The sequence below is a fragment of the Megalobrama amblycephala genome, linkage group LG6 (genome assembly GCF_018812025.1).
Source record: "Megalobrama amblycephala isolate DHTTF-2021 linkage group LG6, ASM1881202v1, whole genome shotgun sequence".
NCBI lineage: Eukaryota > Metazoa > Chordata > Actinopteri > Cypriniformes > Xenocyprididae > Megalobrama > Megalobrama amblycephala.
The window spans coordinates 1,759,628-1,783,641 of record NC_063049.1 but is presented as its reverse complement, the minus strand read 5'-3'; the positions used below and the strand labels follow the sequence as shown (position 1 = coordinate 1,783,641).

The 24,014-nt window shown below is 45.5% G+C and overlaps 1 protein-coding gene across 1 annotated transcript; it reads right to left on the bottom strand.

Moving 5' to 3' along the window:
• Window positions 1-628: 628 nt before the first annotated feature.
• Window positions 629-5,848, bottom strand: LOC125269647. Its single transcript, XM_048192580.1, has 14 exons — window positions 5,387-5,848; window positions 4,643-4,756; window positions 4,475-4,552; window positions 4,284-4,361; window positions 4,108-4,196; window positions 3,534-3,879; window positions 3,063-3,345; window positions 2,731-2,964; window positions 2,537-2,622; window positions 2,336-2,440; window positions 1,859-2,052; window positions 1,607-1,771; window positions 976-1,218; window positions 629-849 (listed from the first exon to the last, which is right to left on the bottom strand). The coding sequence occupies exons 6-13, from the start codon at window positions 3,726-3,728 to the stop codon at window positions 1,095-1,097; spliced, it is 1,386 nt and encodes a 461-aa protein (XP_048048537.1). The 5' UTR covers window positions 3,729-3,879; window positions 4,108-4,196; window positions 4,284-4,361; window positions 4,475-4,552; window positions 4,643-4,756; window positions 5,387-5,848; the 3' UTR covers window positions 629-849; window positions 976-1,094.
• Window positions 5,849-24,014: the final 18,166 nt, after the last annotated feature.

Genomic DNA, 24,014 nt, shown 5'->3' with positions numbered 1-24,014 from the left:
GGCTACGAGCACTAGCAACCCAGGTCTTCTCCTGGAATCCTGGATTAGTTTTTGATGCACTTCCTCCATTGGACAGCACAACCCCACCTTAACACTGCTCTTCCATGGTGCACCTGTGGGAACTGCAGGGAAATGGCCACAGACGCTGAAAGGAAATGCTGTGGCCAGGGGCCTGACTACTGCATCAGCAAATTGGCACATTTTGATCTTTATTGTCTGGAAGATGGTTATTTGCGTATTCACAGAGATTACAGAAATGATATGTTGGTGGTAGCTGAAGTTATAGAGCCAGGAGATGATAACAGACAATTTAGGTATGCTGCTTATCGTCAATACATCTTTTGGCAGCATGGGTCACTGGGTCTGGGTAACCGTCGTGTTATTCCCAGCTGCTGTATATGGAAAATAAGGGACAAATACCCTGACCCCCAAGGCCAGTACACTGGCTTTGTACCCACCATTTGATACCATTCTAACGTGAACAGTTTAATTTAAGTTATTTATTGTTGTATATATGGTTTTACAAGTTGCTTTTTGATTCGTTCTGTTTTTTGGTTTGTTTGTTTGTAAAGAGCCTTCCTCATTTTTTCAATAAAAAAAAAGTTTATTTATAATAACAATACTATGCTTTTTACGATGTAGAGAAACAGTATATAAAATGGTATAATGATAAAGGTTACACAGTACAAATAGAAAACTAGACTCAGCTGCTCTGTACTGTTGAAACTTTAAGTCTGAAATTGTTGATAAGCAGCTTGTGACACAAAAGTTTACATGGCCATGAACATGGTCAGGGTTGTGAGGCTCTGGAAACTGGGCTTCACAGGTCTTTAGTCTGGAATGTTGACACTGAGGAGAGCAAAATAAAACCTGAAGTTAGTTTATTTCAAACTTGGAAGTGTTATGCATGACATCTGACTTGGTGTGTGGCATGTAGCCCAAGGTGCAAAATAAATAAATTGGCATTCAACCTACCAAGACCTCTCCTGACTTGGGTGTGCAGGAGTTCCTCAATGGTTGGTGCCGGCACAGGGGGAAGTGGGCCGTACCTTCTGGGGTCATCAGGTCGTAGTGTCCTCCGTCTGGGCATCCCCTTACCAGCTAATCTCTTTTGAAGGATCATGTTCTTGCAGTTCTGGGATGTAGCCATACGTCTTGGATGTCTTCTGAGTGTATAGCATATACCTGCGAGCATTCTTCTTGTACAGCCTCCTGTACCTGAATTAAAAGCAGAAAGGGGAGGGAAGAAGACAATTACATTCCAAGGGACATTTTTTGTAGCGTTTAAAGGGATACTCAACCGAAAAAAGAAAATTCTGTCTTCATATAGTCACTGACCCTCATGGTGTTTCAAACATGTATGAATTTCTTTCTTCTGCTAAACAGAAAGGAAGATATTTAGAAGAATGTCAGTAACCATCACTGACATTCTTCTAAATACCTTCCTTTCTGTTCAGCAGAAGAAAGAAATTCATACAGGTTTGAAACAACATGAGGGTGAGTGAGTATATGAAGACAGAATTTTCATTTTTCGGTGGAGTATCCCTTACATGGTGTTGTAATCTGGTATAAAACAATAGCATGTAGATGTGAGCAAGTCACTTACTGTTTGCTTCCATCAGATTTACACAACTCTGGGCGGTCCTTGTGGTAATTATAGTCCATCGCTGCAAGGAGCATCCTGGCCTCAAAGACAGGAGGGCTAAATGCTGTGCGCTTGCTAGCGTACATTAAAATATGGTTCTGGAAGGACTCCAGATCAGCAGTGGACCTGTGGGGTGTGTGTGAGAAGAGACATTTAGTGGGATTTTGAAAATAACTTTCTATCTACAGTATGTGTATATACTCAAAAAATTACCCAAAATTGAGATATTTGTGGACCTCATTAAGCCACCACTTGTTTCTAACGATGCTCTTCAGGGCCTCATGTGCCATGGAGCCTCGCTCAAGCCACTGTTGAGTTCCACCAGATTCTAAGTCTGCATGCTGGCAGCTTCCCAGCACCCACCTGTGTTCATTTGTCACATGATGTAGGAGACCAAGCCACAGCTCCTTGAAATAATATAGAAATATAATGTACAGAAAAAAAAGCATGCATATTGTACATAATTCATTATTAATGATGATTTTGTTTGTAAGTACTATAATCTAAGTGGGTCACATGATTTACCACAATGACATGTCTGGTTAGCTACTGAATCAACAAATATCCAACATCAACGAACCATCCTAACTTATTCTCTTTGCCAACAAGGCATGTCTAATAAGTCTGCATGTTAGTTTCATAGAATATTCTTTTTAGATGACAACTATTTTTCAAACCATATCAACTTACAAGGAACTCTTGGTAAGAATCTGCTGTTTTGCAGCACCACCAAAAGTGGTTGACAATGTCTTTTAGCCAACTGCTCAAACTGGACTGACCCTTGACCTGTGAAGCCTGGGATAGACATAACAGTTATCATGATTACATCGCTCAAATTAGTGTAGATTGCCATGCAGAAAATGAAGCCATAGTAATGACAGCTGAACTTACAGCATGGATCCTTTTTGCCAAATTCTTGGCCCCATGCCACATATCCAAGCTGTGCTGCAGCCCAAGGTCTTTGTACTTTCCTTTGTCTTATTTGAAAAAATAATATGTATAATTAGTACAGTAATGGCCCCCCCACCCCTCCAAAAAAGTTGTTGTAATTCTACAAGTAACGCAAAATTTCAGTGGCAACTTACTCATTAGTGCGGAGATCTGGACATGGGCATCAGTGCAGACCTCTACTAGTTTCACTTCATTCAAAAGAGTGTCGACTGTCCACACAAATGCCTCTCTCTCCATGATCACAGAATTTCGCCCAGTCTCCCTTTTGTCCACAGTGATGACAGAGATGATTTCCCTGGATTCGTTCTCCATGGCAGTGTATGTACAGTACTGGGCGCAATGTCCAGGACTGTCCATTCTTCCATCCGCTATTCAATTTGTAAACAAGAATCAATGATTTTCACAGAACATAAAATTGACATTTTAACATACTGTAGCCTAAATGAATAAAAAAAATGTACATTACCTACTATTACCACATCTCTGTCTTTTAGGCGATTTATTGCCTCAGCCCTCCTCTCCTCCCAAAAGTACTTCACAGTGTCTACACCGTATGTGTCCTGAATTGTGAAAAATGAACTACGGTCCACCATCCCCATGTTCATAAACTGGAACAGAAGCGAGACTTTGGCGTAGTTGCTTCCGGAGAGTAGTATGTTGCTTGCCAACATGAAGTCCCCTGCTAGCTTCCCATACCTCAAAGTGGGCTGTGAGCTCCATCTCCATACAGTGTGGCCAACAGGGCAGGTCTGACAATAAATGGGACACAACTTAGGCTATTTAGCATTATCAAATACAAACACAGAATTGCTTCCACTAAGTGGAACTACAACTCAGGAAGCTTGATTGAGTTTCACAAAACCACTGTCAACGTATTGACATTGCCTCCAACACCAATCTACACTTATTTGCAATGTAGTATGATTACAACACCTACCCATTCCATGATGCTTGCAGTACCCCTGCGCGTAATGGAAACTTCAAATGGAGGGCGACATTGACACTCCACTTTGCTGACGTCACATATGTATGGGCACTTTTGGACCGGAAGCACAAGTAATGTTGCAAGCTGCCTCAAACAGTCCTCATAAGTGATGGAGGCCCGTTTCCCGATTAGGTCATCTTCAGTCATGACCTCCAGTGTATCAGGAAAGCCAGGTTGTTGAAGTGTAGGTAAGGTGACTGATGGAGGCTCTACATCTGGGATGTCATGTACTGTCTCACTTGCATCTATCACAGGCAGATTGTCAATGCATGGTGGTGCCTGCAATGCTCCGCCCAACCTAAAGACATGAAAGATATATACTGTATATATCAATTACAGATAGATATCCAATCAGATGAATAAAATAAAAATGGCAAATACAGAGACGGGGTTATCTTTGAGATACTACAGGGACCAGAAAATATAAAAAAAACGTACATTTTTTATTTTTATGTTTACATATTTCATTGAATCAATGTTCGAGGATGTATTGTGAATAATCTTAGAGGATCCAATGTTAACATACCGAATACAAATACGAGGGACATAGTCCTCATCTTCACTGTCATCTGCTTCAATCTCCTCATTACTAACACACTGTCCCCCCAATCAATTCTGGCAAATGTGATAGAAAATTATATTTGTTAATACAAAGCAGAACATCTTTTTACTCAATGTACAGTAAAACCCAGTGGAACTTACACACTGTTCATTAGATCATTTATCTCCTGCTCATTCATGACCTGGGTTTCAGCATCCTGGATGCTCATGTTCTATAGACTAAAAACAAAAACAATACAGCGGTCACAATGGATTGTTTTTTTTTTAAAGTACATTTTCTACAACATTTCTTATCATTTGGCATATTAGGAAGCTTGAGAGGCTTTATCTACCTTTCCTCCAGAACCTCAGAGGCATCCATGGTGCGCTCATCATCTTCCAGTCTTTCCTTAATAGGCGACAGGTCCTCTCTGTAAATGGTGTAGCTGTTTTAGACCCAAATTGTTTCAAAATATGCAATGAAAATAAAAAAAGAAATAAAAGTGGTACTGACTACTGACCGATTTGAAAGTGTTTCAGATGATGCACATACAATACTGGAAAGTGATGGTGCAGTCAGGTGGTGCTTCTTCAAGTCTCTCTTACTGGGTGTTGAGGTGCTGGGGCCATAATAGCTGAAGAGATAAGCGTTTTTGATTTGATTTCTTTTTTTTGAACATATAAATACAATTACAATTAAAAAAAAATCTGAGAAAAAAAAGGATAATAGTAAAACAAAACAAAAATAAACAACAAAATAAAAATTCCTTATTTTTCAATACGAAAAAAAACAAAATCGATTTACAAGTACTAAAGTTTTTCTCATAAGTAGGCTAACAAATAACAAAAACATTTGCCACAGCAATTATAACGCGGGACAAATTCAATATCACCAATGGCTATCACAGGGTTGTTTTCAGTTCCATCAGAAAATATTGTTAGAGTAACTAAATTACATTAGCAATGGTCATACAGGTCAACTTGCAGCATGTGTAACTTAGTCCACGATATACGTGAAGAACAAATGACGAATCATTTTTACTGAGGTAACATTAGGCTACTGTCTCAATTATGTTTCAAATTGCCATAATGGGCGTGCTAATGTTGTTTTCCTCAGCGTCTCAGCATAATGACAGAGCATACGTCCATGTGAGCTAACGTTATGTTACTTTGCACAAACATGCATAACTTTGTTCGACTGTCATGAATATATGAAATGTCCATTGACATCAAGTACAAGTTAGCCAAGCATAGATGAATCTTACCTGTCCAGGAGAAAATTAGCAACGTTGGCGTCTGTGTTCAAATTCTTCTTCGTTTTCAGCCGTCTCCATCTTTCAAAAGCATCTCCAATACAAATTCTGGATTTATTTCGGACTTTGTCACGACGAATTTCTGAATTATAACGAGGTCTTTTTGATTTAGTAACATTAGACATTTTTATCCGACTGGAGTTAGGGTAGGTTACAGCAAAGCTGGCAACACGGATCCCGAAACACTACTGACTTCGTGATTGGTAGATAGGTGGAGGGAGGCGCGTCAGGCCAAAACACAAAATGACAACATCAACATCAGTTGAGGGCTGCAAGTCCACTTTTTAAATGACAATATCCTGGCCGGACTACTTTTGTCAATGATATAAGTATTTGAAATGAACATGATTTCTTAATGTCTAGTGACACATCAGGGCCATTTTATGATTAATTGAAATAGATTTCTTACATACAGCTACTTTAATATTAATGCAGCTATCAGTGCACTAAGGTTAAATATTAGTATAAACATATTTATACTCGGGATAGTTCACACAAAATGATCATATTTTTTTCCAAACCTGTTAAATGTGGGGGTGGAGAGATGCTAAAAACTGTTGAGAAACCGTAGGTGAGTCAGCTTTGAATATGTAACGAATCGGGACTCAGGCAGGGATCCATTTGCAGCTTTTATTCAAGTGAGAGTGGTCGTACAGGCAGGGTCAATCAGGAGCAAACAGGAACAGCAAGGGACAGGCAGAATCGTGGTCAAGGAACAGGCAATGATCAGGACAGGCAGATATCACTCACAAGACGGTATACAAAGCACAGGTCAGAGGTAGGCAGCAAAGAATCGTAAAACAGGTAACAGGCAGGAGCAGGAACGGCAACAGGCAGGCAGACAGAATAATAACGCTTAGAATTGTAACAGTAGTTAGCAAGACTTCGCGGTGAGGTGGTGTGTGTGAAAGTCCTTTATAGTCCTGGTAATGAGCTGGGTGTGGTGATTAGTGTAGTGTGTTAGGCTGTATGTGGCAACAGGTGATTGGTGTGGAGTGAACATGTGACTGGCAGGGAGGATTGTGGGAAGTGTAGTCCGGGAACTGACAGGAGCAGACGGTGATCGTTACATAATGCCCCCCTTCCGGAAGGCGCGTCCTCGCGACGTAAATGGCACGAATAGGGAGGGAGGGTGGGTGCATTGGAGTTACAGCGGGAACATGGTCTCCAATGCAGATTCCAGGGCAGCCACGGTGGATCAGGTGCCACGGGCAGCCAGTGCAGGTCAGGAGTGAAATAAATCCACGGCGGGTCAGGTGGCTCGGGCAGCCACGGCAGGTCAGGTGGTTTGGGCGACCACGGCAGGTTAGGTGGCTTGAGCAGCCACGGCAGGTCAGGTGGTTCGGGTGACCACAGCAGGTCAGGTGGCTCGAGCAGCCACGGCAGGTCAGGTGGTTCGGGCAACCACGGCAGGTTAGGTGGCTTGAGCAGCCACGGCAGGTCAGATGGTTCGGGCAACCACGGCAGGTTAGGTGGCTTGAGCAGCCACGGCAGGTCAGATGGTTCGGGCAGCCACGGCAGGTTAGATGGCATGAGCAGCCATGGCAGGATAGAGTCTGTAAATGACTACGATGGGTCAGAGTCCATAAACGGCCATAACAGTTCCAAGGCCGATGACGGCAGTGGCTGGGCAAGGTCCCCACCCACAAGCTCCCCACCCTCAGGTATACTGCACCCCCCCAAAAAGTTCTTAGGGATTTCAACGGGGACCGTGGCGAGTTCGTGGGCAAGGAGTTTGGGCGGCGCCGGCAGGGCAAGACGCTTGGGCGGGTGTTGGGTGTTAAAACTGAACATCAAGTTAATATGGTTCTTTGTGTCAAGTATTTCAAAGTATTTAGATTAAGTTACTAAACTTGAGTAATGTAACGAAATACGTTACAGATTACTTTTTAAAGCATGTATTTTGTAATCTGTAGTGAAATACATTCTAAAAGTAACCTTCCCAACCCTGGTTAGGACTGTCTTTAAATTCATCACATCTTGTGTTATGTTTCTAGATAATGACTAATGTTTTATAGTCAATGTATAACTTAGTTCTAAATAGCTCTTAAGTTTATTCTGTGTTTTCTTCTCTGTTCTCAAAAAATAAAGTAATTGTTTTGCTGCACTATGTATGCACTTTTAGTGTTTTATGAACTGTTAATGCTAAATTGCTCTCCACAACAGTGCATCTTATTTTACAGCCCTTACTAGTTAACATGCTTAAGTTTATTTTTTAAAAGGTTAAAGAGCTGGTAATTCCTATGTAATGTTTATGTACAAGGGTGCACTTTATTTTACAGTCCTATTTCCATGGACTTACTATGAACGTACTAGTGAATATACCATTTAGTTGGGGGTATAAGCATGGTACAAGATACTTCTTGAGTACTGGGTGATATACTATTGCGGTTCAACTTGCCTAATCTTTACAGGACAATGATTCACTTAACCGATTGGTCCAATAGGGGTATTTTGATGACAAACAACCAGATCAGTAACACTACAACTGTACTTGGTATACTCAGTGGTCATGTGTCAAAAGCCTTGCTTAAAAGGACAACTTGATAAGTATTAACACTATGAAGTGCTGTATAGTTACTGCAGTTGGTAAGCACATTTGTTTCACAGTAGGTAACATGTATACCCACTGCAAGTAAGTGGCTGTTATTTGTGTCCACACTTGTCCGCGAGTTCAACATAGTTAGGCTACCACGTAAATACCGCTAGTAAGTACAGTAATGTGTCTTACTAGTTACCATAAATAAGTGCCCGTTATTACCCACACTTGCCTGTAAGTACTAAATACTTACTGTGTAAATACCATTAGTAAGTACAGTAAAGTGTCTTACTAGTTACCATAAATAAGTGCCTGTTATTACCCACACTTGTCCGTAAGTACAAAACAGTTACTATGTGCATACCATTGGTAAGTACAGTAGTGTGTCTGTTAGTTATCATGTACGGACACTATAAGTAAGTGCTCGTAATTACCAAATAATTGTCTATAGGTACAAAGTAATTACCATGTTTGTACCATTGGAAAGTACAGCAGTGTTTCTTATTAGTTTCCATGTACATACATGTCAGGTAAGTACCTTGTGTTACCACTCTTTTACCTGTATGTACAACATAATTACTATACATGTACCAGGAAAGTACACGTACTGTAAAATAAAGTGCTACCGACTTATATTACATCTTGTAAAAAAACATTCGATGGCACCTTTAATAGGTTTATTTTGACTGCACACACACACACACTTAAAAGCTACGCAGACTTCTTAAACTTGTAATTAATCTTAATTTCAGGGTTCCCAAACGTGATTGGGTGCATTGATGGCACCCATATTCCTATTAAAGCTCCATCTATCAATGAGGGAGACTATGTTAATAGGAAGTCTGTGTATAGTATCAATGTGCAGGTAATAGCTATATTTTGGCTCCTTAATATTGGTGTTACAAATAATAAACTTATTGTTCTCCACAGGTAATATGTGATGCGACCCACCTCATCACTAATGTTGAGGCAACTAATGTTGTGTCTGCGTGGGCTCAGGGTCACTCCAAATCAGGGCTTAAAAATGAAAAAAAAATTAAATCGTTCCACTCCGAGCAGAATCGGTATTTTAACGTTTCTGTTCCAGCGTTCCTTGGTATTATAAACGTTCCGAAACCGGTTTCTTTAGAAAAAATAACGGTTAATAACGTTATTTTTATTTATTTATTTATTTTTTGCATGTTGCCTACTTAATAATAATAATAATACGTACAGCATTTTATTTATTAAAAAACAAAGAGAGTGTAGCCTATTTGCTGTCTTAGTCAAAAGGCATACAATTAGGCTATCTTTTATAACAAGATTCTGTCCAAATGTAAACCTATTAAACGAAAGGAAAAACAATGGTTTATAAATTAAAGTATTTTTTCAAGATATTTTAATGTTTGCTGCATGGTTAAAAATACCGACGCTATTCCTGAGAGGAAAAAAGTTAAGTCGCATAGGCCTATACGTTGTATTTTATTACATTCAGAAATAATGATAATAAGTTATCGGTAAATAAAGTAAAATGTAAAAGTAGCCTAGCCTACATAGCTTTGTTTATAATGTTATACATATAATGTACACATAAATTATGAACAAAACTGCCCTATTGTTGTGAGTCATCACGCGACATAGGATCCATTTGCAAGCTTTATTGCAGTAAACAGGGTCGTACAGGCGATGGTCAGAAACAGCGAACAAGAGCAACGGAGAACAGACAATACCGTGGTCAGGGACAGGCAGGAAGTCAGGGCAACAGGCAAGTATCACAGTCCAGGTAAACAGGCGGGGGTCAATAGGCAGGCAGCGGAGAGACAGTAAACGGTAAACAGACAAGAATGGCAACAGGAAGGCAAACTGGGAAATAACGCTTAGTAATGACAGCCGGAGCAATGATCAAGACTTCGCGTCAGTCTGTGTGAACTAGCAGCTTAAATGGTAGTCCTAACCAGCTGCAGCTGGCGGATGATCAGAGTCCAAGGTATGGGGCTGATGGGAAATGTAGTGCGTGTCAGTGTAAGTGAGTGAGTGGATGCATGAATGTCAGTATTCTGGAGATGGAGCCCTCTGCTGGCCAGCGGAGGGGATCACGGGGTTCGTCTCCGTGACACCTATATTATTTTACCTATCCACTTATGTACTCCACAACAAAACCTCTAAAGTTAACAGTTGGACTATTCAGACTATATAAACGTCAAGACAAAACGAATAAAAAAATTCTCTCTTTTCTAACACCATTCCAGCTTCTATTGCTATAGTCAAGGCGAGAAACAGTTTTTTTTATTTATTTATTGGAAATAAAACTATATTGATGCACAACGAATTAATTTAAAGTGAATCTGTAGCCTACCTTTCTCATGCGGCACGAATCCTACTGTTTTCATTTTCGAGACGAAGTATGCTAAACTATTATTTATTTTATGAGTTTGTACTTCACTCGCATTATCGACATCCTTCACATATAACAGCACAGTGAGGCGGTGGTCACGGGTGCTAAACAGCACATTGTATTACAGAATTGAACTGAGCAGTGTAACGTTTGATTGTATTTTATTTTAATATTTAACAGGCTGCGATATCAAGTGAGCAATGCAAGAATTAGTGTGCGCGTGCGTGAGGCGCCGGCGCGACCACTGGATTTGTTTTCCTTCTATAAGACAGTAAACTGTCTCCGTAATTTATGGTCATACAGGTAAAAGCAAGACATCATTCATACATTTACAAAAGACACTCAAATAACGAAAACAAGCAGAATGTCTGTTTCCTTTTCTAGATCTTTGTGCGCCACAAATAACCACTTTCGTTTTGTTAATCTGTAGACCTAATTATTTAAGTGAAATATTTCGCGTAGCTTGTAGGCCTAAATATTCACTTTTATTATATGTGTTATGTAGGTAGGCCTAGTTTTCTCCGTTCACAGAAGCGCTGCAGATGCATGATGTGACGTTGAAAATTGTACTATCCTGCAATTTTCGCTGGTTTCAAAACGCACAACAAGCTGCATATTACTTGACATTCATTTTCACTTAAATGTAGGCCTAATAGTGACATATATCATCAGAAAAACTAATGCCAGTGCATTGCCATTGTGACTTACCTATGATGACTTGACTGCTGAGCTGAGCGCGTGAGCGCGGGCATTTCACTCGTTGGATGCGTCAGCGTCACATTTGCATAGGCTCGTGATTGGTTGACTACCAAATCAAAATATATTAAAAATAACGTTATTAACCGGTTAATGGCCATTTCAAATTAGCGTTTCTGTTCAGAACAATTAAATTTGATTTTGTTTCCGTTTCTGGTTACGTTCCGGTCAAAATTTCGTTCGTTTCTGGTTTTCGTTTTCGTTCCTTGAACCGGTTCAGAGCTCTGCTCCAAATAGTGTGGAACTTCACAACATTGCCACAATAAGAGGAGAGAAGCATCCCCCCTGTCCTGATGAAGATGACCTAGAACAACACCCACTGAATCTAGCAGACCACTGTTACAGTAGACTGGAGACAGACACAGATGTAACGGGTAACAGTTTGTTTATTTGACCACAGTAGAGCAGGGAGAATCACACAGGTGAGTGAGCTGGTTGCAGATAGACTTGGGCAGGTAATGTGAGGTATATTTACTGTCCTTTTCTTTGCAGGTAGATACACGCTGCAGCTTTGAGATCGCTGGAGAACTTGGGAGCTGACGGAGACACACTCACACAGCAGACGAGGCACACAGAAGGAAGGGACACGTTGGAGACAGGTGAGTATACGAAGAGGAGTCCTTGAGGTAAGCATAGCATTGAGGGTATGCGAACGAGACCGGACGTGGAGTGCTGTGTGCGTGTGTGTTTTATGGTGCTGTTGATGAGATGAGTGATGAGGTGCAGGTGGCGGTGATCAGTACTCTGGAGAAGGTGCGCGCTGTGATTGGGTGACGTTGGAACCTGACGTGTCTGTGACAGTACCCCCCCCTCCACGGCCCGCTCCAGAGGGCAGAGGACCCCGACGCCGTGGTGGTTGTCCTCTTCCCCGCGGTGCCGGTCTCTCAGGGTGACTGTCGTGGAAGTTCTGGAGTAAGCTGGGGTCTAGGATGTCGTTCTTTGGGACCCATGAGCGTTCCACGGGGCCGTATCCTTCCCAATCCACCAGATATTCAAGTTGGCCACCAAAACGTCGGGAGTCCAAGATTTCCAGAACCTCGTACGCAGCTCCGTCCTCCAGGATGAGTGGAAGGGGGGGTTCGGCGGGAGCCACGTCAGGTCCTGTGGGAAGAACAGAGGGATGGTGAGCTTTGAGGAGTGACACATGGAAAGTGGGGTGTATACGATACCCAGGTGGAAGACGGAGTTGGTAGGTGACTGGGTTGACCTGCTTGACGATGGGGAATGGGCCAATGAACCTGGGACTCAGCTTTCTGCAGGGCAGACGCAGTCTGATGTCGCGAGTGGATAGCCAGACCATCTGACCAGGCTGGAAGACTGGGGTGTCAGAACGTCGGAGGTCGGCTACCATCCTGCGTCTACGCAGGGCTCGTTGCAGCTGATGGTGGGCTGAGTCCCATACCCTCTCGCTCTCTCGGAACCAGTAATCCACTGCTGGAACGTTGGAGGGTTCCCCATCCCAGGGGAACAGTGGGGGTTGGTAGCCGAGTACGCACTGGAACGGTGTGAGCCCTGTAGTAGACTGGCGGAGAGAGTTTTGGGCGTACTCGGCCCAACCCAGGAACTGGTTCCAAGAGTCCTGGTGGTCATGACAGAAGGTACGGAGGAAGCGGCCAATCTCCTGTACCTTCCTCTCCGTCTGCCCGTTTGACTGGGGGTGGTATCCGGAAGTCAGGCTAACGGCCACACCTAGGAGGGAGTAGAAGGACTTCCATACTCTGGATATGAACTGAGGCCCTCGGTCGGAGACAATATCCTCTGGAATTCCGAAGTATCTGAAGACTTGGTTAAAGAGTAGTTCAGCGGTCTCCATAGCAGTGGGCAGTCCAGGAAGTGGAATTAAACGGCATGACTTTGAGAAGCGGTCAACAACAACTAGGATGGTGGTGTTTCCTTCGGAGACAGGGAGATCAGTAATGAAGTCCACTCCTAGGTGTGACCATGGGCGATCAGGAACGGGCAGCGGAAGGAGTTTCCCAGCTGGCAGATGACGAGGAGACTTGGAGATGGCACACTCCCTACAGCCCTGCACGTACCTTCTGACATCTGCTGCCATCCCTGGCCACCAGAAGCGTTCTTTTAGCAACAAGAGGGTCTCATTGACCCCCGGGTGACCAGTGCCAAGTGACATGTGAGCCGAGTGAATGGTGGGAGTGCGTCGTGTCCGTGGAAGGTAGAGCAAGCCAGGTGGACAGCCTGGCGGAGGGTTCGTGGAGGCATTGGAGGAGGGAATGGTCTCTTCTGACCAGGAGATGGGGTTTACGATGAGTGAGCTGGGTATGATGGGTTCTGGTTCCTCGGTTTTTTCCTCCGGAGCGTGTAGGCGGGAAAGAGCGTCTGCCTTTACATTCTTTGTACCAGAGCAGAAGGAGATAGTATAGTTGAAGCTTGTCGAGGATTTAATCTTTTTGCTGAACGGAGGTATTCCAGGTTTTTGTGATCCGTCAGTACCAGGAACGCGTGTTTAGCTCCCTCCAGCCAATGCCTCCACCCTTCCAAGGCAAGCTTGATAGCAAGAAGTTCCCTGTCACCGATGGAGTAGTTGACTTCTGCCGGGCTGAGCTTGCGGGAGAAGAAGGCGCATGGATGGAGTCTACTTGGGGTCCCCTGCTGCTGCGATAACACCGCTCCAGTAGTAGACGCGTCCACTTCAACGATGAACTGTTTTTCTGGGTCTGGATGTACGAGTAAGGGAGCGGTGGTGAAGGCTTCCTTGAGCTGGTTGAAGGCGTTGGTGGCCGCCGGGGTCCAGGACAGAGACTTGGGCTTATTGCGGAGCAGGCTGGTGAGTGGATGGGCGATGGAACTGTAACCTTTGATGAATCGTCTGTAGAAATTGGAGAAACCGAGGAAACGCTGGAGCTCTTTTATGGAGGTGGGTTCTGGCCAGTTGGTGATAGATTCCACCTTCCTCTCGTCCATCCGGATGCCACTGTGGTCGATGTTGTAACCCAGGAATGAGACGGATGGTTGGTGGAATGAACATTTCTCGGCCTTGAGGAACAGGTGGTATTGGCGTAGACGGGTGAGGACCTCCGCAACGTGCTGGCGATGTTCGGCCTGGCTCCGGGAGTATATGAGTATGTCATCGATGTAGACAAGGAAGAAGCGGTGGAGAAACTCCTGGAGCACCTCATGTATAAAGTCCTGGAATACGGAGGGGGCGTTGACTAGTCCGTACGGCATGACCAAGTATTCGTAGTGGCCAGTAGGAGTAATGAAGGCGGTCTTCCACTCGTCCCCCTCACGTATCCGGATGAGGTTGTATGCGCTGCGGAGGTCCAGCTTCGTGAACACAGTGGCACCACGGAGATGTTCCAGGGCCGCTGGGACGAGAAGAAGGGGGTACCGGAATTTCACTGTGATCTTGTTGAGTGCACGGTAGTCTATACAGGGCCGCAAGCCTCCGTCCTTTTTGGCCACAAAGAAGAAACTGGAAGCAGCAGGGGAAGTAGATGGCCTGATGTAACCTTGGGCGAGGGCTTCCTTGATGTAATCCTCCATGGCCTTCTCCTCCGGGATGGAAAGAGGGTATATCTTTATATGAGGGTATATAGCAGGTTGATGGCACAGTCCCATGGCCGGTGTGGAGGCAGCTTGGAAGCCCGTCGCGGGCAAAATACATCGCTGAAGGGGGCGTAACACTTAGGGATTTCGACGGAGCGTTGTTCAACAGGACTTTCGATGGACGTGGCGCAGAGAGAGAGGTCTGGTGATGGAGATGGTGGAACTGGCAGGTCCATCAGACAGCTGGAGAAGCAAGTGTCGCCCCACTTCAGGATTTCACCCGTCTTCCAGGAGATGGTCGGGTTGTGCTGCTCCAACCAGGGGCGCCCCAGAACCACGTCAGCGGTGGAGTCCTCCAGAACCAGCAGATGAGCTTCCTCTTGATGAAGCAGGCCAACTTGGAGGGTTACAGGTCCATCCACGGTGCGGACACGCTTACGGCTCAGGGGTCAGCCGGTTATGGAGCAGATCTTGTAGATGGTCGGAGACGGAGTGGTCTTGATACGTAGCTGGCGACAGATGGCACCTGAGACGAAGTTGCCGGCGGACCCCGAGTCGATGAGCGCGACCACTGTAAGGGAGACATTGGCGGCAGTAAGATTGACGACAGTAGTGAGTGGTTTCATTTTGCGAGCAGCAGGAATAATGGCACTCACCAGGGGTCGCGGCGGTCGTGTGGGGCATGCAGCAATCGCATGCCCCGGTTCACCACAGTAGAGACAGAGATGAAGGGTCAGCCGGCGACAGCGTTCTTCAGGGGATAGACGAGAGTTTTCTACTTCCATGGGTTGCTGGGCTGGTTCTGGAGTGCTGACGGGTTCGGATCGGCAGAGTGGCACGTTGGAGAGGGACTGGTCCTGGTGCTCTTGGAGGCACGCCTGCATGCGAGTGGCGCAGCGGATGGAGAGCTGGATGAACTTTTCTAGGCCGATGGAGTCCTCGCATGCAGAGAGCTGCAGCCGCACCCGAGGTTCTAATCCTTGACGATAGTTGGTTATCAGGGCTTGTTCGTTCCATCCGCTGAGTGCTGCAAGCATTCTGAATTGCAAAGCATAATCATAAATGGACATTGATCCTTGTCTTAAATTGTAAAGTTTCTCACCAGCTGAAGAATCCGTGATCGGTTTCCCGAACACTTCCCGGAAGTGGGAAATAAACGCCGAGTAGGATTGGGTTACAGCGCCCCGCTGGGACCAGATGGAATCGGCCCACTTCAATGCTTTGCCGCTGAGCTGAGAGATGATGAATGCTATCTTTGAGGTATCACTCGGGTACAGGTGCGGCTGCATCTCCAGGACCAGTGTGCATTGCAGCAGAAACCCGCTGCAATCCTCCGCCGATCCAGAGTAGGGCGCCGGTTTGGCCATGGGACTGGCGTACGGCGGCAGTGAAGGACATCCTGACATACTGTTGACATCCGCGGTGATGTTCGCTGGTGCTGGTGCAGGTGAGGGGACAGTAACTGAAGATGATGGCGGTGAATGGGTGGATAAGGTGCGCCGAAGCGCATCCACCAAATCCTGAAAGGGGTCGGGCTGGCTCATACTGGGTCTGCGGTGTTGGTCCGGTCTTCTGTTACAGTAGACTGGAGACAGACACAGATGTAACGGGTAACAGTTTGTTTATTTGACCACAGTAGAGTGGGGTGAATCACACTGGTGAGTGAACTGGTTGCAGATAGACTTGAGCAGGTAATGTGAGGTATATTTACTGTCCTTTTCTTTGCAGATAGATACACACTGGAGCTTTGAGATCGCTGGAGAACTTGGGAGCTGACGGAGACACACTCACACAGCAGACGAGGCACACAGAAGGAAGGGACACGCTGGAGACAGGTGAGTATAGAGGAGTCCTTGAGGTAAGCATAGCATTGAGGGTATGCGAACGAGACCGGACGTGGAGTGCTGTGTGCGTGTGTGTTTTATGGTGCTGTTGATGAGATGAGTGATGAGGTGCAGGTGGCGGTGATCAGTACTCTGGAGAAGGTGCGCGCTGTGATTGGGTGACGTTGGAACCTGACGTGTCTGTGACACAATGCCACGGGTTGACGAATTGCTTGACCGGCTTGGTACGGCTCGTTTTTATTCGACACTGGACTTGACAAAGGGTTATTGGCAGATCCCCTTGTCTCCATTATCCTGAGAAAAAACAGCTTTCACAACGCCGTTTGGATTACACCAATTTGTTACACTTCCGTTCGGGCTGTTCGATGGCTCCCCGGCCTGAGTCGGGCGGTGGGGGTATGTGGCAAGGGGGGCGTGGTTCAGCGAACGCTGCAGCGGGGGAGAGCGTCAGGAGACGCGCGGTGGATGAGCGGGTTAAGCGCAAATAACAAACACCTGTCTCTTGTTACAGTAATTGGCGTGGAGAGAGGATTTAACGGCAGGAGAAACAGGAGTGAGTGAGAGAGAGAAGGACTGCTGGCTGCCACACTCCCAAGGACTGACTGGAGCGAACGGAGTGAATTCCACTGTTTATGTTGGAGATTGTTTTGTGCCTGTTTGCACACCTTTTTGTTGAAGTTATAAATAAAGCAGCCAGCAGTCATAGCCGATCCTTGTCGTCTTCCTTCCTAAAATCTACGAACTCTGTTACACACAGTCTCAGCACGCTAAGCAGACATGAGAGAAAGTGATTGTGGCCATCAGTGAGGATAGGAAACGACCGCCTCCAGAAAAGCACAGACTGAATGATGTCTTGAAAAAGATGCAGTGTCTGTCTGTGAAGTCTGATTTTAGAAGGGGAAATTACAGCTCTTTCTGTGTCGAGACACAGGGAGTGTCACGAGAGTGTGTACACACACACACAGGAGACCAGCCCAAATCGCACACTAACTTTATGGATTTACAGCGGAACGCTGTTTCACAGCAGTAGTTTCTGCCTGGCTCCTGAAGCTCACGGACTCGCTGCAGAGTCGTAACACCAACACGGTAAGGCTGCTTTTCGTTCTTCAGACTTGTTTGAAGTTCAGTCAGGCCGTAGGACACCAAAGTGTTGGCTCTGAAGCGAAAGACAGAGTGCGATTGCATCTGTTTCCTATTTATGTCCCCCAGATGTGGGCGGTGCGCATTATGCAAATATTGCACGCCAATGTTCATTGGCTTGTTTTAGTTCTCTCGAAGCTGATATGGGCTCTCTAGCGATATCCCAATTCGTCGGTCACTACTGACGAACGTCGAACGTGACCGACTGAAAGGGGACTACCGAACTACTGCTGTAAATCTGCTGTGTTTTTAAACTGTAAGTACTTCATTGTATTATTTATCAGGTATAATATAATCTCAAATATTTGGTGAATCAAACTCTGAATTAATAGGATTCAGAGTCTGAAAATTAATTTATTGCTTTCGTCATGTCCGGTTTGTAATGAACCATTGTAGATTTTGCGTGTAAAAATGTATTTTAGATCTGGCCAATATACAGGTGCTGGTCATATAATTAGAATATCATCAAAAAATTCATTTATTTCACTAATTCCATTCAAAAAGTGAAACTTGTATATTATATTCATTCATTACACACAGACTGATATATTTCAAATGTTTATTTCTTTTAATTTTGATGATTATAACTGACAACTAAGGAAAATCCCAAAAAAGAATATTGTGAAAAGGTTCAATATTGAAGACACCTGGTGCCACACTCTAATCAGCTAATTAACTCAAAACACCTGCAAAGGCCTTTAAATGGTCTCTCAGTCTAGTTCTGTAGGCTACACAATCATGGGGAAGATTGCTGACTTGACAGTTGTCCAAAAGATGACCATTGACACCTTGCACAAGGAGGGCAAGACAAAAAAGGTCATTGCAAAAGAGCCTGGCTGTTCACAGAGCTCTGTGTCCAAGCACATTAATAGAGAGGCGAAGGGAAGGAAAAGATGTGGTAGAAAAAAGTGTACAAGCAATAGGGATAACCGCACCCTGGAGAGGATTGTGAAACAAAACCCATTCAAAAATGTGGGGGAGATTCACAGAGAGTGGACTGCAGCTGGAGTCAGTGCTTCAAGAACCACTACGCACAGACGTATGCAAGACATGGGTTCCAGCTGTCGCATTCCTTGTGTCAAGCCACTCTTGAACAAAAGACGAAGACAGAAGCATCTCGCCTATATATCAATATATCAGTCTGTGTGTAATGAATTGTCATGATCACCGTCTGTTCCTGTCAGTTCCCGGACTACATCTCCCATCATCCTCTCTGCCACTCACCTGCACACACTTCACACTAATCACTAATCACCACAACCAGCTGCAGCTCATTACCAGGACTATAAAAGACTCTTACACACATCACCTCACTGCTAGGTCTTGTTTTCCCTGTGTGACATTTCCAAGCGTTGTTATTCTGTTTCCCTGTCTGTTCCGGTTCCGGTTCCGGTTCCTGTTGCTGATCCCTGTCTGGTTCTACAGTTCTGTGATTGTTAGCTGCCTGCCTTTTGACCTCTGCCTGTTCTCTGACTATGATTCTGCCTGTCTCTGATGTTCCTGTTCGCCCCGTTTGACCATGCCTGTATGACCACGCTCAACATTTAATAAAGCTTTGCATGTGGATCTTACTCTGAGTCCCGCCTACGTTACAGAAGACCTAGCCACATCAAGATCCAGCAGCTTTGTTGGGCGTCCTAGTCCCAGCATGGATCCCGCAACACATCTGGTCAGCCTTCGTCAAGGTAACTGCACCCTGGAGGTTCATATCCAGAAATTCCTGGACATTGCCCATTTTTCTGATTTACCGGACTGTGCCCTCATTGACTTTTTTGCTTATGGACTAAATGAATCTCTTAAGGGTTATTTAATCGCCAATGGTCCCCGAGGGACGTTTATGGAATTCTTGGACTTTGCCCTGCTTACCGTTGGTTCACGTTTTACTGTGGGTGTCGCGGGGAAATGCGACACCGTAGTAAACCACGTAATGGCCGCCGCATCAGCATCAGAGAACACTCACAAAATGGCGGGCACTACGACTTCACATCACGTCTTCACTGATCTCCCAGAGCCAAGTCACGTCTTCGCTGATCGCCCAGAGCAACGTCACGCCTCCACTGATCGCCCAGAGCAACGTCACGTCTCCGCTGATCGCCCAGAGTCCCGTCACGTCTCTAGATCCGTTCGACAGCGGAGAGGATTGTTGTCCAGTGTGAACGATCCTCCACTGATTTCAGCACGAGCGGCTGGTATTCCCAAGCATACACCAGCCGCTTCGCTCTCAAGTCAGCCGGCCGCGTCGCTCTCGAGCCCGCCGGCCCACTCAAGCTCGTCTGTTTCAACGCACTCAAGCTCGTCTGTTTCAACGCACTCAAGCTCGTCTGTTTCAACGCACTCAAGTTCGAGTCCACCGGTTGCTACGCACTCAAACTCTCTGGATGCGAAGGACGAGATGGCCGTTTCGCCAGTGCCCACGGGCAAGATGGCCGCCCCTTCAGTGTCTGGAATAGAAGGGGTCGTCCCAGCCATTGAGTCCGCTCCAGAACCCGCTCCAGCCAGTGAGTCCGCTCTAGCCAGTGAGCCCGCTCCAGAGCCCGATCCAGCCAGTAAGTCCGCTTCAGCGCAGCCTGCTCTCCTGGTCTGTCCTGTCCTGACCCAGAGGGCTGTGCTCACTTTTTATGCCTTGGCTGTCATGCGTGCATTGAGGAACTCGAGCCCTATTGACTTTGGAGCAGTCTGCCAGCCCGAGCAGCCCGCTGTCGTCCCAGAGCAGCCCGCTGTCGTCCCAGAGCAGCCCGCTGTCGTCCCAGAGCAGCCCGCTGTCGTCCCAGAGCAGCCCGAGCAGCCCGCTGTCGTCCCAGAGCAGCCCGAGCAGCCCGCTGTCGTCCCAGAGCAGCCCGAGCAGCCCGCTGTCGTCCCAGAGCAGCCCGAGCAGCCCGCTGTCGTCCCAGAGCAGCCCGAGCAGCTCGCTGTCATCTCAGAGCAGCCCGAGCAGCCCCAGCCTGAGCCTGCTGCCATCACTGAGCTGTCCGCTCTCCTTGATATGGCCACTGAGCACCCTTGGCCAGCCCTGCCGCCGCCGCCTGCCCTGCCGCTGCCGCCGCCCAAGCGTTTTGCCCTGCTGGCGCCACCCAGGCCTTCTGTCCACGAACCTACTAAGGACCCTGCTGAAATCCCCAAGAACTTTTTGGGGGGGGGCAGTATACCCAAGGGTGGGGAGCTTGTGGGTGGGGACCATGCCCGGCCACCTTTGGTTTGCAACTTGTTGTGGTCACTAATGGACTCTGACCCACCATGGACATCTTTGGCTCCTGACCCGCCGTGGCCGCCCTTGGCTCCTGACCCGCCGTGGCCGCCCTTGGCTCCTGACCCGCCGTGGCCGCCCGAGCCACCTGACCCGCCGTGGCCGCCCGAGCCACCTGACCCGCCGTGGCCGCCGAGCCTCCTGACCCGCCGTGGCCGCCCGAGCCTCCTGACCCGCCGTGGCCGCCTGAGCCACCTGACCTGCCGTGGCTGCCCGAGGCTCCTGGACCTGCATTGGGGACCCCGTTCCTGTCTGCATGCAGGTCTCCAATGCACCCACCCTCCCTCCCTAGCTGTTCCTTTTACGCCGCGAGGACGCGCCTTCCGGGAGGGGGGCGTTATGTCATGATCACCGTCTGTTCCTGTCAGTTCCCGGACTACATCTCCCATCATCCTCTCTGCCACTCACCTGCACACACTTCACACTAATCACTAATCACCACAACCAGCTGCAGCTCATTACCAGGACTATAAAAGACTCTTACACACATCACCTCACTGCTAGGTCTTGTTTTCCCTGTGTGACATTTCCAAGCGTTGTTATTCTGTTTCCCTGTCTGTTCCGGTTCCGGTTCCGGTTCCTGTTGCTGATCCCTGTCTGGTTCTACAGATCTGTGATTGTTAGCTGCCTGCCTTTTGACCTCTGCCTGTTCTCTGACTATGATTCTGCCTGTCTCTGATGTTCCTGTTCGCCCCGTTTGACCATGCCTGTATGACCACGCTCAACATTTAATAAAGCTTTGCATGTGGATCTTACTCTGAGTCCCGCCTACGTTACATGAATGAATATAATATACAAGTTTCACTTTTTGAATGGAATTAGTGAAATAAATCAACTTTTTGATGATATTCTAATTATATGACCAGCACCTGTATATTTTACATATAAGGTAAATACATGTTGTAAACAGCTAAGTTCAATTAAATATATTTTTGAAACTGAAAATATGTTTTGTTTCAACCTTCATACACTTAAAATATATTTAAAAATGTATTTCAGGGTGCAAGAAAATACATTTCCAATTTTACAGTCAACAATGTAAATGTGGGTGAAAGAAATCCTTGTGAAACTACATTCCATTAAATGTTAGAAGAATTTTAAACACCTACAGTAAAAACACACAGATTTCCCCATATTTTCCACATTAACCACATTTGTTCACATATGATCCTCCCAAAAAACACAGAGTGATCATGGCAGAAAAAAGTCAAATTTAGGGTCACTTGATACTCAGCCTTTATTGGAAACACTCTCACAATGTGTATTTTAATCTATTAATTAATTAATTACTTTATTTATTTGTAATTTAATGTCAGTGTAATATATTGTTTAAATGCACATCAAATAAAAATAAATAAATGACTAAAATCGCTAGATGTACGATGTTAATAACTGTCATGTAACTGAATGGGAAACTGACTTTTAGAGTCATTTTGATCTGTAACCCGTCAGTCAATCGTGAGTTCTCAGAGGAGAAGGTAAGAGCTATAACTTTATTTTTAGTCATCATTTTCACATATGTAACGTTGATTGCTACTATAATGTTTTGTATTGTCAAAGTTTTTTAACTTTATTTGTCAATTGAATGCCCTGTTTGTTGCTCACATGAGGAGACGCATCTGAGATTTTTAGATTTCCATTTTAACATTAGTTGTTTTTAATTTGGACTCTTAGAGAAAACTAACATTGCACACAAAAAAAGTTTAATATTTTTTTTTAAATATAATGTTTGGGAGATCGTGCCGCTTTTGTTGATCAACGACGCTCATGTGATCCTGTCAATGATAGTGGAGCCTGTAAGTTCTTGCTGAATTTAAATGTTTAACAGAACCACAGCAAACAAATCAAATAAATAAAGGCAAAAGTCTTAACATTAAGACACTTTAGTCTTTAGTGCAGGTTGGCATTCAGAAATATCAGATGCCTCAGCTTGGATGGGCTGATGCGATTTCTCCTCTCTGTTATTATTTGTCCTGTTTTTGAGAAGACTCTCTCTGATGTTGCAGCAATGCAGAGTCTTCCTACCATTACCTTACCCAGGTGTGGGTGGACTGAAATCTTGCCCTCCCACCAGTTCAGTGGGTCTTCAGCTCTTTGGATGAGGGGCTCCTCAAGATAGGACCTCACCTCCAGTACCTCATCAGCTGTGGGATTTCTCCTTGCAGTGTCTTCTGTTGCTCTCTGGTCAAAGAGCCTCCACACAGAAGCTTGTGGTTCCTGTGAACCCGCCCCTGCTCTTACTTCTTCCTCTTGACCCTCTGATGGAGGAGCTGACAGGCATCTTGCTGCAGTGATTCTTTGAAGTGCCTCATCCACTGCTCTTTGTCACTAACGTTTTAAACCGTGGGTCCAGTGCTGTGGTTTCAGAAAGCACAGTGTTGTACTCCACTCTCAGAAATGTTCTGTCCATGAATGAACAGAGAGTGGTGGGCAGCTCCTTTACTTTATCCACTGTCCGTTGGTGGTGGGCTGTTACCGCTGCAGACCCTGAAGAGAGGAAGCATCTTTGAGGCTGTGACAAAAGAGAAACGGCAAATATGAAGATTAGGTTTTGTTGTTATGCTCTTAATGTATTGCTCTTTTTACAATTATGAAATAATAAAGTAAAAACAAAATTGTTCAAGGTACCTTTCAGTAGTTATCTCTACAGTCACCTCCTCAAAGGGCTCCAGAACTGTGCAGACCTCCTTCATTATCTCCCATTCCTCTTCTCTTAGAGTAGAGTACAACGGGGCTAAAGGTGCCTTTGATATTATTTTCTTCTAAAACCATAGGTGCTGATTTATGTTTCTGACGGTGGGTGCCCCACATCAGGGACCCCCCCCATTTACATCCATATTATATTATAGATAAATCTGTTCTCAGTTTTCGTATTCCTTAATGGTCCCATGGTAGAATTTTTGTTAATAGAGTCAGAGGTTCAGCCGTGCTGTAATTATCAGTTGTTCGAATCTGCCCTCATTTTTTTCCCCCTCATTAAGTTCGAAGAAGTTCATTAATGTTTGTATATCAAGAGCAGGGACATGTTTGTGTGCATTTTGTTAGTGATTTCCCTGGAAAGAAGAGTCAAGTGATAGATTGACACGCATGTCTGAAGACTAACTTACATGAGCCACAACGTTCCTCAGCATGATTTCAAAAATGACACGTTTCAGCTTTTTTAACTCAAATTAACG